This window comes from Heteronotia binoei, chromosome 2 (genome assembly GCF_032191835.1).
Source record: "Heteronotia binoei isolate CCM8104 ecotype False Entrance Well chromosome 2, APGP_CSIRO_Hbin_v1, whole genome shotgun sequence".
NCBI classification, from domain to species: domain Eukaryota; kingdom Metazoa; phylum Chordata; class Lepidosauria; order Squamata; family Gekkonidae; genus Heteronotia; species Heteronotia binoei.
The window spans coordinates 60,120,410-60,135,873 of NC_083224.1; the positions used below are offsets into that span (position 1 = coordinate 60,120,410).

Below are 15,464 nucleotides of genomic sequence, written 5' to 3' on the forward strand. Positions count from 1 at the left end.
CTAATCTTGAAACAAAATATTATTTTCTTTTGGAACTTGGGGAGAGGAAGCAGGCAGGGTTGGTAATGTGGTATGCCACCAGACTGGATGAAGAGGCGGAGTGGACGGTTCAGGATCCCGGGAAAATTTCCAAACAAGGTAAAAATGGGGAGATGAGTATCCAGGAGAAGGGAAGGCAAACATGGTATATAGCTTGATCTCATCAGATCTCAGAAGCAAAGGAGGGTTGTTATTAGACCACCAAGGAAGACTCTGCAGAGGAAGGCAATGGCAAACCACCTCTACTTCTCATTAGCCTTGAAGAACCCCTTACCGGGGTTTCTGTAAATCAGTTGCAACTTGATTGCATTTACATATGTCCATAGGTATTTCCTAAAGGAAATTGGTTTGGTCTGATCACTAGAGCTTTGTTCTATAATCCAAGATTGGATCATCCAGCATAGGGCAAACTTTTTAGTGGAAAATGCCATTATAAGGAAAGTTCTGTTTTTGACCTGTACTTATGCAACAGATGCTTTTTGTGGCTAAAGTCACACTAATGAGTCATGGTCTTAATGACCAGAAGCCTGGTGAGGTGAGGCTTCTACCTTCTTCTCTTTTCACTGGGCATCATACTAGCTGCTGCTGAATCCTAGGTCTTGATTTCTCATTGGGTCCTAGGCCTTTTTCCTAGTATCATAGGTGCCATTTGAGAACAAAATGGTAGAACAGATGGTTACCTTGCAGCTTTACACACAACAGAATACTGTTTCTACATGCTGGCTAATCAGGCTTTATTCTTGGTGCTTGAATTGTGCCTGGACCTTCGTAATCAGTAATCTGAATCTTACTTTGACTGAGCAATGATGGCTAGTAGGCATTGTGTAGACAGAATGTGAAGGACGGTGAGTCCTATACAGGGGGTTTTTTCTTCAAAAAGGGTACCGGAACTCTCAAGAGGAAAATGAAGGAGAAACACTCGGGTGCCCCTCATTAATTTTTAAACATTTTTTGAGAATTTTGTTTCCATGAAGATGTTCTGGAACTCCATTCTACCACATTTCTGCAGAAAAAAAGCCCTAGTCCTATAACAATGACGTTTCCCCTGCTTTGGTTTTTCACAAGGACCCAACTACACATTATGTTTTGTGGTGAGCTGGGGATCTAACTTGCTTTCCCACATCCCATACAGCAGCTGTGTGGAATGACATTTTAAAGATCCATACAGGAACCTGATTTAGCTTGGGACTGCAAGCTCTCCCACACACTGCCCTAGGTCCAGCTCAAGAAATATCTGGGGACTTTGAGGGTGAAGCCAGGAGCAAGAGTGTGACAAGGATGACTGAACTCTGAAGGGAGTTCTGGCAATCACATTTAAAGGACCACACACGTTTTAAATGCCTTCCCTCCATTTGGAAATAACGGATATGGGCACCTCATTTTGGGGCTCATAGAACTGGACTTCCTGGTCCAATATTTTTGAAACTTTGGGGGGGGGTGTTTTGAGGAGAGGCATGAGATGCTATGGTGAAAATTTGGTGCCTCTATCTCAAAAAAACAGCCCCCAGAGCCCCAGATATCCACAGATCAATTCTCCGTTATATCCTATGGGAATCAGTCTCCATAGGATATAATGGAGTGCCCACCAGACATTCCCCCCTTTTGATAACCCTGAAGTGTGGGAGGGGCTGCCAAACCAGGGGATCCCCTGCCCCCACCTGGGTATTGGCAACCCTACCGTGCCCCATGCCATTTTCCCAAGCCTCATGAGTTATGTAATACATTTTGGAACTGCATGTGCACCCAAATCCAACTTGTTACAAAATATAACTACCACAAGTTTTGGGTTCTTCTGGAACAGTTGCTGTATTGGGAACTTTTATGCAGCAGTTGCTGTATTCATGGAGAATGGGAGAGACAGACAAGCGCTCGTCAAGAAATAGTACAGAACTGCAACACATCTAAATATCATCAGTAACCTGACAATAAGTGTGATTTCTTGGATACAAAACAGAGTATAGATCCAAACGGTATATACCGATATGACCAAATATCTTAACTGGTAATGGAGTAACATTAATGGGTTTTTTTCATCAGTTTGCTTTACACTTATCAGGGAATCAGGAGGAACCCAGACAGCAAATTCCCCAGTAGTAGGGTATTAATATTGAAAGGGGAACTATATCAAAGAAGAAGTGCAGTGGGGAGCAATACTACAATTGCTTCACTTGCAGGCCTGTTTGTATAGTTTACCACAATAGAATTAGCATGTGTGCATGCGACTGTGTGATTTCCAGGAATTATGAAGTGCTTATTTAGCACAGCTAATAATTCACAAACCTCTTCATCTAGAACCAACTTTAATCTGTGGAATTTCTATTATAACGAATACCAGTGATATTTGTTTTGTTGGCTATATATGTATTAATAACTTAAGAACAATAGGCTTTAGGTTTATGTAGTCCATTCAGTGTCCCCTTTGCTATTTGTACCATAACTCTTGAACACTGATACAGGGAATAAAGTGTGGCACATCCATTCAATGCATACCTATGTTTCAGTGTTTCATGTTCAAATACCCTTGAACCCATTTTCAAAGGTGGAAGGAAAATCTGTCTTTTGAAGAAACACATTGTTACAAAAGTTGGCGTGTGTAATTTTGCTTTTTACAATTCAAGACTAGTACAATCCTGCATCCATTTTCAAAGAGGGTGAGAAATGCAAAGGATACCATAATGTGACATCTTGGCTGTGATCATACACACTAAATAATGCACTTTTAATCCACTTTCAGTGCACTTTCCAACTGGATTTTACTGTGTGAACTGGCAAAACCCAGTTGAAAAGTGCCTTGAAAATGAATTGAAAGTGCATTATTTAGCGTGTGTGATCACAGCCCTTGTCTATCAAACTATAACACTTTCTGCATGTTCAGAGTGTTTCATATACTTTATCTCAGTATTCCTTTCATCAGTCCTAATGTCAGGCAGGCCAGATGGAGGTCACCATATTGCAGATGGAGGCGGAAGCTGAAAGCATAATAATTGGCTTGGCTAAGGCCAGGGCTAGGTGATTTAAATTTGGGGCTGAGACTTACATTCTTACTATACCAGCTTTCACCAATGGTACATGTTACTATTCTCTTATGAGAGGTTATGTATGAGAATCAAAGACAATGGTGATGGTCTTCTTGGACATAATAACTACAGTTACCATTGCAGTTATTGCTAACAGTGATTGTGGTGCCTAAGTGTGCAAACACACCTGTTAGGAGGTAACCCTATTGCAAGGATTCTACTGCTATAGTTTCGCCAGTGCAATATAAAACTAGGACTTGAACCATGAAGCTCACAAGATTTAGATTTGGATTTATTGGATTTATATCCCACTCTCCTTGCCAGAGCAGGCTCAGCTAGACAGCATTGTTTCTGTTCAACCTACTGCTCAGTGCTGTTTTAAAGATCAGGTCATTGGGCATATGTGGGGAGGGGCTGATTGTGTACCCAATACTGAGCTCCTCTGAGAAGGGCAGCATAGGAATCTAACATAAAATAACCTGTTAGCATTTTTGGCAACAATGGTTGCTTTATGAAGTATTTCCAGTGAATAGGTTTGGATTTTTTCTCAGCAATGTTTATTAGGCAGTTAGAGAAGTACAGGCAGCAAAAAACCTGCTGGGCCATCCAAAAAAGTCTAGAAGAGTAACAGATATCTAGAATCAAAACCCAGTTGCTGTCTGGAGGCCACAAGTTGGAAGCTGCAGCTTCATTCCTTGGAACACTTTATAATCGTGAAAGAGCTTGACTGCCTTCAGTTGAAGGTAGAACAGCTTCTGAGTCCAGTGGCACCTTCAAGACCAACAAACGTTTATTCAAGATATGAGCTTTTGTGTGCATGCACACTCCTTTGGACACATAGAAATGGAAGCTAACATTTCACATTTATTTCACTTGATATATGTGAAATGTTAGCTTTCATTTCTGTGTCCAAAGAAGTGTTCATGCACACAAAAACCCATACCTTTGTTGGTCTTAAAGGTGCCACTGGACTCAAAAGCTGTTTTACTGCTTCAGATTAACATGGCTACCCACCTGGATCTATCTTCAGTTTGAAAGAGGGTTTTTTTGTTTTTGGCTAAGTCCAGAGGGAGGAGAGACCCCATGGAACCTTGATGCTGCATTCCTGCTCTTGCTGCTTCTTCAGTGTGCTTTCCACTCTGACAGTAGGATCATGGCCTGCTGCAGCCCTGCAAGCAGACAGATGCACTGTGCAGCCACGGAGTAAAGTGCTTGGTGAAGAACAAAGAAATTTTGCTTGGCTGCTGCCAGGATGAAGACTGCTCTGCAGGCAGTTGAGCCAGCACAGCACTAAGGTGCAGAGAGAATGCAGCGCGAGAGCTATGTAGCCCCTTGCATTTGGAGGGCTCTCACAATCTGTCTACACCTCTCATGAATGGTTGCTTAGAGGGACCTTTTTCTCAGGGCATCCTGCAAGTTTGCCCATGCAGCTTCAGCTTCAGCTGCAAGGAGGAATCGGCTAGGCAAATCCAAACAGCCCTTTGTCTGCCGTACCTGCAATGAGTGTTAAAGAGGCAGCTTCGGGAAGCCGAGGGGACAAGAGTCAGCGCTGGGTGGAAACGGTGCGCTGCAGCTTTAAGCGCCGCTGACAGGAGCCGTCTGGTGGAGAAAGGGGAGGCGAGCAGGAGGGCGAAGGAGGGACGGAGGGAAGGGTCTCGTTTCTTCTCCTCCCTCCTTGCTTCATGTGGCCGCTTTCTGGGAAGCCGAGGGACTAGCGGGTGGCTTGCGCTCCGGACTACATTAGGCTGGAAAGCGTGCTATGAGTTTATAGGGACGACTGGAGAAGATGCTCCATGCCCCGTTGCAGAGGTCGGGGAGGGCGCTCCGTACTGTGCATTTTGCCAGACCCAGCAGGTAAGTAAGGACGGTGCAACGCCAGGTTCCAGGCTGCCTTGCCATGACTGCGGGCAGAGCTCGCCCGCCCATCCTGCTGTCTCCCAGACCGCAGGCTGGCTGACTGTGGAGGGTGGGATGGCGATGCCTCCGCCAGAGCCAGCCGCGTGGTCTCCTGTCAGGGCTCTGAGCTACAGAGCCCTCGCGGCTGTCGGGAGGCGGCACAAGGCGGTCGGCTCCTTGAGGGTCTGAAGCGGAAACAATGAGAGAATTTGGTGGCGAGCGGAGCCAGGAGGGAGCAGCCCTTGAAGATTGCCCCTTGGCACCAGGGGTGGGGGGAGGGGAGGGGAGAGGAAGGAGGCCTAGCGGGCTCGGTCTCAACCCGAGAGGATTCGGCAAGGGGGTGTGGTGTGGACTGGATTAGCGAAAAGGCATTTTCAGCGCACAAACCCAAGGTCTGACATGACCTACAAAGGAAATGTGTCTGGCTTACTTGCAACCTCCTTTATCGTCGTTTCACTGCACCGATAAAAGTAATGGGGAAAAAGGCAACGTTATTGTTCAGATCGTATAGGATCAAAAACCTAGAAACCGTATATATTTGCAATATATGCTTCGATATCGATCGCGGTTTGGAGAGCCAGCAACACGCACGCGGGGAAGGATTTATGGCACTTCACTGGCACGATCCAACGTATAGATGCTTGCGCGTGATTCTGCTTCTTCCCCCACCCCCGCTGAAACCTGCGCTCCTTTTTCCGGGGTGGTAGCGGAGGCTGGTAGCTCTTTTGCCCTTATTGGGCACCTGGCTTTCGTTCCTCCTTTTCTTCCTGTACGTGTTTTGATTTGAAATGCGCCTAGTGGCTTTACGGCGCTCTCCTCGCTTCCCTTCCACTCCTTTAAAGCCCTGCGAAATGCGATCTTCTGCAAAGGATGGGAGGGGCGGAGGCCACGCGGGAGAAGATAGGTGGGACTTGGCCGATTTGAATTTGTACCGAGCAGCCTCTGGCGTGCGATGAAGCACATGCTTGCGGGAGACCGACTCTCAGGGAGCAAAAGCTAGGAGTTGCGATCAACCGGGCATTATTTGCAAGTCGTAGGAATGGCTGGCCAGCCGCAAGGGCCCTATTATGAGAATTGATCTCTCCAGGAAAAATGGGAAGGGGCAGGGAGCCGCCCTTCAGCCTGCTTGGAAGACTATTTCCAGGCGTTTGCTCCCGGGTGGGAGGTGGGGATGTGATAGGTCATGAAGGCGCTTCATCCTTGTGAAGCTGCTGTTACTTGTGTGTGCAGCAGGGGCGGGGCAAGAGGGGGAGTACCAGAGTCGCTGGAAACCGTTGTCTCTTCCGGTGTTATTCTTTGCGGTGGGAGCCTATTGGAGTGTCTAGTGATTTAGAATCGTATCTAGCAGCACCATTCCTGAGTTTACATACTTAAGGCTGATTGTCTCAAAACAAAAATCTTCAGTAGACTCATTTCCTTCTGTCTGCAGCGTTCTTCCCAAGGGTGCCTTGCCAATGGCTTTCTAAACTGACTTTTTCTCAAAAATGAGGAGGAAGAGGCATCCATCCAGTACCTGGCTCCTGTTTAAAAACGATTGTACTTTAACGTATTGGCCTTACAAAATACTGTTTAGGTTATATTTCTGAGCTGCTGGGCTTGCTTTCAGTGGACAATACAAAAGCAGCAACCACACTGTTCATGATTGCTGGTCATCATACTTCTGTCCTTACATTCCTAAGATGATAAATATTTTAAACATCTATTAATACACTTACTCTTTTTGGACAATGGGCTGTCCAGTTGTAAATGTCTACTTTGAAATAGTTGTTCCTTCTGAAAACCTTACAGCCAGATGTTCAGGATTTTTCTGATTCAGCTGCATTCCCTTCTGAGCTGTAATGAAACCATATTCTACCCTGATTGTATTCATTCTCCATTTGCCAAATAGCTAAAATCTTGTTCTTGCCAAAAGGAAATGGGAGCCTGCAAGAGGAAGGGAAATTGGATACAAAAGGGAAAACTTTGACCCAGGTTTCCTTTAAGGAGAACCAACGTTCCCAGGCAGGTGGGATTTCTAGTGCCAGTCTTGTGCATTTCAGATTCTGTATTTTGATAGTCCAGTAGAGTTTCCCTGGTTTGGGAAGAGAGCTGGGTGCTTGAAATGTTGGGCTGCTTTTTAAGAACTCTAATTTGTTACAGTTGTTGCTGTGCCCAGAAATTTAGAGCAGTGCTATAACTGCATAACAGTAAACAAATAGCTAATTAAGAATTTGGACCTTGGGTTCTTCCACTCAGCTCAGCCACTGTCATGAGCTGACCACTCCTGCCTTCAGGGTGTGTTGCAATCAGGGCTGGAGAAATTTGTGAAGGCACCCTGCCCTGTTTGTGGGGGTGTGCTGTCATGAAGGGAAACACTCCTGGCTAGTGATGTCCATTAAATGACTGAGCTACAGCCAGATGTGGTACTAATTCTTTAAATGGATAGCAGAGTACTCTTGAATGTTTGCCTAGATGTTAACTCATTATGTCTCAGTGAAGTGACACCTCCCCCCACCACACACACAAAAATCCCCAAACAAAAAACCAACCCCATTCTTCCTGTCCCTTCCTGACATATTAAGAGCAGGTGGCTGTCTCACTGTGATACCTGGCTCCAAATTTGATGTTTATGATGCATTTGCACAAAAGTCAACTGGCTTTGCATTCTGATAGGACTGGACTTGAGTCCTGTTTCTCCTGGTGTAGTATATCTTGTTGTTTAGCACATGCTCCTTGTTGCTTGCCAGTATTTGATAAACATGTGCAGCTTTCTTTCCTTTACAGCCTTTTCTTTTCCTAGTGTCCTGTCCATACTACTGTAACTCTAGCTGAAATCCTTTGCTGGTCCCTTCAAGCTCTTCCATCACGTGCCCTACTCCTAACAAATATCATAACCTACATGGATACTTATGTAAATGCTTTTCCTCCAAGTCTAGGGAGGTTCACCTGACATGCCAGAGTCAGTAGTGTAGTAGATTAACCTGTTGAGCTCTGTCTTGGGCATTTGAGAACAAAGCTAGATGGAACAGTCAGGCTTATCTTAACCCATTGCTGATACATTTAGCATCCTCCTAACCCAGCCTGAGGAGTTTAACTTGCACGTGGACCTGTCTAGATTGTCTCTTTATTATTGTTGTCATCATCATTATCCTTGCAATAAAGACTTCATGAAGATCTGGTTTCTAGCATTTCAAGAATGATTTGTGAGGGTGGGGGAGAATTACTGAGGTCAGCACTAAACTTAGCATTGTATATGATATGCAGTATTTGGGAGGTATGATCGTTGCCAAGAGATTTATTGCACAGGCAAAAATAAGAATCAGTTATTTCCAGCTAACATAGTTAATAAAGGACTTATTCTGTGTGCATATCTTTTTGCAGTTCTGTGATCTGAGAAACAAACAGTGTTACATCTGCATAGGGATCCAGGAAAACAACAGCTCTGGGCGAATGATAAGGTTTCCAGCATTCTTTTAGAAAGCTGCTTTCACCTTTACCAGTTGGGTGGAGCTAGAAATTAAAAGGCTGCAACTTTTTCCAGCATGGAAATACAGTGATGGGAAAATTTATTTATGTATTTAGATATATCAACCTTTCTTCCCCAATGGAGACCCAAAGCAGCTTACAACAGCATTCTCCCCTACTCCATGTTATTCTTACAACAACAGTCCTTGTGAGATAGGTTAGGCTGAGAGGGAGTAGGGATTCAAGCCTTGGTCTCATAGATCTGAGTTCAGCATTCTAATCACTATTGGGTTAAATGTTTTTTTTAAAAACCATTTACCTTGGAAGCACAGAAGTTTTACCAGTATCCCTGATCCTCTACAGTTCGTGGTTAAGGAGAATATGTTGTTTAAACAAATTACAAAGATGATCTCAAATGGTAACAAGAGAAAGAAATTTTACTTAACAATAATAGAAGCAGATCTTACAAGATACATTTAACTTGTGAACACATTAACTTCAGGAAGGTTAACTTGTTACAGCTGCAAGCCAGAGAAAACAGAGGTCCTATATGGGAAAAAAACAGAAAGGAAATCAAAGGTCAAAGTGGCTCAACATACAACCCATGAGAGGGTGGGGCCAAGTGTACCTAAGTGAGAGCATTCTCTTAGCCCTCCCAGATCTTCTTGCATGCAGAGCTGCAATATCCAACAACCAGTACACCAGACTGCGGATTTTTTGTTAGAAAAACTTTTTTAAAAAAGCATCTTTCACCTTTACTGGTTGTGTGGTACCCAGAAATTCAATTACTGCATCTTTTCCCAGCCTAGAGGCACAGTGATAATAGATGCTTGAAGTGATTAAGTGGACTGATGTTTTTTCTTCTGTGTGTATTCAGTTTAAAGTAAACAGCAGATTACATTTTTGGCCCCAGAGGTGTATTTCTCAATTATTTTGGCCCATTTTCCCCTGCTCCCAATATAATAAATTGGCAAGACCCTTGGCTCTTTACATGTATGGGGAGGAGCCTCTCTTGGAGGGTGGAAATTCTCTTTTAAGCTGCTCACTGAAACCTATATAATGGGTCTTAATCCTAGCTTCCTGAGCTTGTCTTTTTGATAGTCCCAGAAAGGAGGCCCCAAACACTAATCAGCTTCCTAAGGCTGCTTGGCCTCCTTCTTAATGTCAGTACTGAGGCCTTCCCCCTCATGTCCTGTGATTGGGGGGGGGGGGTGCACGTGAAGAAAAGAAAACCCAGCTGGAAAGAGGAAAGGAAACAGTAAAGCAATTTCCTCTTCAGTGTGTGAGGGATTAAAGCCACAGTGCTTGCTGCTTGTTTGGTACTCCAGTGCCCTCTGCAGTGAATTGTCTTGAATAGGCTTTTTTAAAGATATGGATGATTGCATTCAAAATACCCTACATTCTTTCCTTAGGCTTGTTCTGTTTGCCTTATTTATTAGCTATATATTGCTATCTCTGTTCCCCCCCCCCTTTAGTCAAAACTGTCTTCCAAAGCGGTTCATAGGGATTGAAAGCAGACAACTGTATTAAATACAAATGTTCTGTGATGAGGAGGGGGTTCTCAGCAGGGTTCAGGCACTATGGAGGCTTTTTCTAGCCCTCCCTCTGATAGCCACATTGAAGAGAGGTTGGGAGTAAGGAGTCTCAGTTGTATCACAGGGGTGTGCTCCATTGACCATTAACCTCTTTGCTCAGTCGCTTATGGCCTTTACTCTAGTTCACTTCAGGCTTCAGTGATGGCTGGTCTCCTGTAAGTTTGGCATGCCTGTTGATTAGTAAGGAGTGCCCATTATTGTGCCATTTATAGCCACTTATCCTCTACAAAGCCTTAAGCAGGCCTTCAGTTAAAAACCTTTCTAGTCATAAATTCTGCTGGGCACCACCAACTCCTCCCTGACTCTTAGGAAATACTAGGTTTTTTGCAAAATGCCACCCCTGCTAATTTCACTGGATTCTCAAAGCACGAAAGAGTAACCTGAGTAGGGAGCAAGTACAGGGGAGAAACCTGGCAAGAAGAGCAGACAGAGGCAGTAGAGATTCTTATATCCCGGGAAATGTACCACTACTAGCTTTCAGTGCAGGAGAAGCACCTTATCAGAGTTAACTGGATCTGTCTCCAGGTTATTTCTGACTTGTCCTATTCTATCTGAAGGGTGCACATTTATATGAAGACTTTAGGATATTTCTCTTAACTGGACTGGATAAGATTTTATTTTCCCCCTCAGGCTTAAGTTGGTGGTACTTAATCTATATTAAGCCCCCATGTAAACACGTTTAATAAGGATTAACCTTTTTTTCAAACAGAACCAACATAAATCTGCAAAATATGTGTCATGAAGGGCATTAGAGTGGTCTGCGTTTAACCTATATTTAATTTGTTTTCTTACAAATCAGTTTCAGGGTTGGAAGCCTCATGTTTTTGACTGCCACTATAAGATTGTTGAATTCTGGCTTATGACAGATGGTGTAAGATTTAAATTTCTGTGTACAAATATCAACTGAATAACAATTGCTTGTTGTTTTATCTAATGATGTTGCCAAAACTTGAAATTGTGGGAATTTAGAAACAACCTGCCTGACAGTCCAAGTAATTTAAAGTCTATGCTCCCTCTCAAGCCTGGAGAGCCAGTTTGGTGTAGTGGTTAAGTGTGCGGACTCTTATCTGGGAGAACCGGGTTTGATTCCCCACTCCTCCACTTGCACCTGCTAGCATGGCCTTGGGTCAGCCATAGCTCTGGCAGAGGTTGTCCTTGAAAGGGCAGCTGCTGTGAGAGCCCTCTCCAGCCCCACTCACCTCACAGGGTGTCTGTTGTGGGGGAGGAAGGTAAAGGAGATTGTGAGCCGCTCTGAGACTCTTCGGAGTAGAGGGCGGGATATAAATCCAATATCTTCTTCTTCTTACTCACAATGGGTTTGTCTATCACCAGCTTTTTCACCCACAGCTCATCCACTTAATCCCCAGTCCTAACATTTACCCTTGTGAAAGGAGTGGGGAAGCAACACGGAGAGCTAGCTGTGGAACTGAGCTGAGCAGCACTGGGTATGGCATTTTCCTGGTTCCTCAAGAGTAGAGGATGCTCTGCAAGTGTTGAGGGCTCTCAATAAATCCGTGGTTTGAGTTGCATTCCCAGGTACCAACCTCATTACCCCTCCCCATCTCTTTCATCAGCGTACACTTAAATTAAAGGGAGGACAATCTGTGGGAAGGGCTGGTAGAGCGATATCTAGGGTAATAAAATAATAATAATAATAATAGATTTTATTTATATCCCGCCCTCCCCGCCTAGGCGGCTCAGGGCGGCTAACAACATTTCACACAGTTAACATAAATAGATAAAACTTTAAATTTAACAATTAAAAAGAAATTAGACATAAAAAACCAGTTGATTAAGTTAAAATACATAATTCAAATTACATTAAATATATCTGGCAGCAATAAAATTGTTTGGCGCTGGTTCTGCCAGTTTAGATAGTTCCGTGATCGTATTATAGATGGCGGTTCTTTAATCTTAGCAACTCAGCAGTCGATATCAGCATAGGCTTGTCTGAAAAGGGCGGTCTTGCAGGCCCTGCGGAACTGGTCAAGGTTCCGCAGGGCCCGCACTTCCTCCGGAAGTTGGTTCCACAGTGCAGGAGCCGCAGCTGAAAAGGCCCGTGTTCTGGTGTTTTGAAGTTTGACCTCTCTCGGCCCAGGGATGGTCACTTTATTTTTACCCATTGACCTCAGTGCCCTCTGGGGTTCATATGGGGAGAGACGGTCCCTTAGGTAGGCTGGTCCTTGGCCATATAGGGCTTTAAAGGTAATAACCAACACTTTGTACTGGACTCGGTAGGTAATTGGCAGCCAGTGCAGTCCACGCAGCCCTGGCCGTATGTGCTCCCATTTCGAGAGCCCCAATAGTAGCCTGGCCGACGCGTTCTGCACCAGCTGCAGCTTCCGGGTCCGGCACAGAGGTAGCCCCAAGTAGAGGGCATTACAGTAGTCCAGTCTTGAGGTGACCGTTGCATGGATCACTGTTGCGAGGTCGCGACGTTCCAGAAAGGGGGCCAGCTGCCTCGCCCGCTTCAGGTGGAAGAATGCTGACTTGGCAGTGGCTGCTATCTGGGCCTCCATTGATAATGAAGGCTCCAGTAAAACGCCCAAACTCTTTACCTGGCGCACTGGTTTCAATTGTGCGCCGTCGAAGGTTGGGAGAGCTATTTCCCCTCCTAGGGCGCCGCGACCCACACAAAGGACCTCTGTCTTCGCTGGGTTCAATTTCAGCCCGCTCAATCTGAGCCACGTCGCTACAGCCTGCAGAGCCCGATCTAGATTCCCTGGGGCGGAGCCGGGCCGGCCGTCCATTAGCAGATAGAGCTGGGTGTCATCTGCATATTGATGGCAACCCAGCCCAAACCTCCGGACAATCTGGGCAAGGGGGCGCATATAAATGTTAAATAACATTGGGGAGAGAACTGCCCCCTGGGGCACCCCACAATCAAGTGTGTGCCTCTGGGATCGCTCACCCCCAATAGCCACCCTTTGTCCCCGACCAGAGAGGAAGGAGGAAAGCCACTGCAAGGCCAACCCCCCAACCCCTATGTCGGCGAGGCGGCGCTTTAGCAACTGATGGTCGACTGTGTCAAATGCCGCCGACAGGTCTAATAACATCAGTACCGCAGTGCCGCCCCGATCCAGATGTCGCTGATAAAAACCCCTACCAGCTGAAAGCAAACTCCCAGGAAAAAAATCTTGAGCTTTCTTCTAAAGTTCTCTGAGAAATTTGGGAATATTAAGTAAACTGATGGGGTGGGCTACTAGTTTTACCCCTGATCTGTCATCACATCAGCCATAGAATGTTAGAGCTACTGCTTAAAAAGCTAGTTTGCCATAGTCCTGCCAAAATGACAATCTACTAGGTAGAACTGACTTTTGCCTTAGTAGCACAGATCTGTATTTTACTCCAAAGCCCATTTAAAAAGAAAATAAAAATCAGATTTAAAGTTATTTATTTTTGAACTGCCCTCCCCTGGCAAGCTGGGCTCAAAGTTGTGTACAATTTAAAAACAGATTAAAACCAATGGCAAACAAGTGTAGCAGAAGATGGCGCAAGAACCAGTAGCACCACTTTAATGGGAGTTCAAGGATGGAAACTGTCACTATCCACCTGGTGGAACATTGTAACAGGTCCCTCAGGGTACAAATGTTATAAGACAGAGAGTTCTACCAGGTTGGAGCCAGGGCAGAAAAGGCTCTGGCTCTGGTTGTAGACAGGTGGACTTCTCTTGGACTGGGGAGTGCTAGTAGATTTTGATCTGCAGAGTGCAGTGCTCTTTTGGGGAATACCAGGAGAGGTGGTCCCAAAAGTACTTAAGCCCCTGACTGTTTGGGGCCTTAAAGGTCAATACCAGGACCCTGAACTTGATCTGGTACTTCACCAGAAGCCAGTGCTGTAAGCCGAAATGCCCTCAAAACGAGGTTGGGGAATTAGTTAGGTGGGCACCTGGCTCACTCGGAATCTTTTTACCTATGTATACAAGATTAACCAGCCAGAGAGTGATGCTCAAATAATGAGACTCTAATTTAGTAAAACCAATTATAATTTATTGGAAAAATATATAGACTTCCATAAAAGATAAAAATACACATATAATCATGCACTCACACAGTCCTAAGAAATATAGATAGATCGATAGGGGAACATAAAAGGGTAGACATACAGGGTGATATTACCTATCGTAGTCTTCGAGGAAGGCTCCAATGGGCGACAAGCGAGGGAATGGGAAAGGGACCCGAAACTGATCAGGAATTGGGGATGGATCTATGCAGCGGAAGGTGGGTTACTGATAGAAGCACACCTGTGGGTAGCTAGTCCACAGGTTATAAGGACTCTCTTGAGCCCTCAGGGGATGGGAGGTATCGGGGAGGAGAAAGGGGAGGCTCTGCAATGACCATGAAGGCTGGACATTTGCAGAGCCAATGGCGAGTTCCTTGGTTGCACCTAATTGGGTACCTGCTCTTGACCAATGAACTTCGCCTGGGTCCTGTGTACCTGAGAGAATTTCCAGATTGCAACAGGCCCTGGGGCGGCTCCAAGGTGTCAGTCGGGAAGAAGAATGGGAATGGCTAAATACTTAAGATTAGATGGACTTATCTGGGGAGGTGACAATAGGGAATCAAATATTGACCTAGGTATCCCCGGTATAGACAAAAGACTTGGCTTCGACAGGAGATGGTCTTCCTCTTATCCCATCATCTTCTGAGTAGGAGCCTTTGTCCAGGGTTTTGACAGACAAAAGGAGCAACAGTTGAGCTGTTAATCCATTCATGGGACAGACGGGTTGCTTGCGGGCTAAAGGTGACATAAGGTGTGTACATGAGCCTTCCACTATGGGGGAATGAAGTCCAGCCTGGCGGGAAGATGGCTACGAGTGGTGTTAGCATTACACGGTGGATTCCATGTTCAGCGCTGCATAACCGGTCGCCTGGATAGCTCCGTGGCGGCGCAGCTTCTTCCGCTCCATGGCTGGCCCAAGCGGTGACGGGGAAACGTCCGTGTGTGTTAGCAAGCACTCTGTACTGGGTTAGAACGCCTGCATAACTTGTGGCTGCTTGTACACATAAGTCCCTTTAGGTTCCTGGATAGTTTTGCCCACACTCTCTGGCCAGACGTGTGCGAGCTCACTTCTCCAGGTGCCCTGGCAACCATACTGGTGACTATGATGTTCGGAAAAGAGGGGGCTTTTCCTCACAGTGCAGCTCACACAGCACAAGATGGATTTGTGCTGTTTGCGATGTCCATGTAAGGGCTCACGCTGCTGCATTCTGTACCAGTTGGAATTTATAGGTCAGCCTCAAGGGTAGGCCCACATAGAGCGAGTTATAGTAATCCAGTTTAGAGGTGACCATTGCATGGATTGCAGCGGCCAGATCAGAATGTGAAAGGTACAGGACTAGTTGCCTGACCTGGCATAATTGCAGAAATGCCAGTCTGGCAGCATTTGTGATCTGGGCCTCCATTGTCAGAGGGGCATCCAGGATCACACCCAGATTCTTAATGGTAGGTGCTGTTCTCAGGGGCACCCCAT

The 15,464-nt window shown here is 45.5% G+C and overlaps 1 protein-coding gene across 5 annotated transcripts in view; it reads left to right on the plus strand.

Moving 5' to 3' along the window:
* Window positions 1–15,464, plus strand: part of NAV1 (neuron navigator 1) — a 300,162-nt gene that overhangs the window by 228,201 nt on the left and 56,497 nt on the right. The window contains exon 1 of one of the 5 annotated variants that reach the window (XM_060231129.1): window positions 4,739–4,910. The exons of the other annotated variants lie outside the window; for them this stretch is intronic. Within the exon in view, the coding sequence (XP_060087112.1) occupies window positions 4,843–4,910 (68 nt within the window). The 5' untranslated portion in view covers window positions 4,739–4,842. Of the gene's footprint in view, window positions 1–4,738; window positions 4,911–15,464 lie in introns of those variants that run through there. 5 annotated transcript variants of the gene reach the window in all.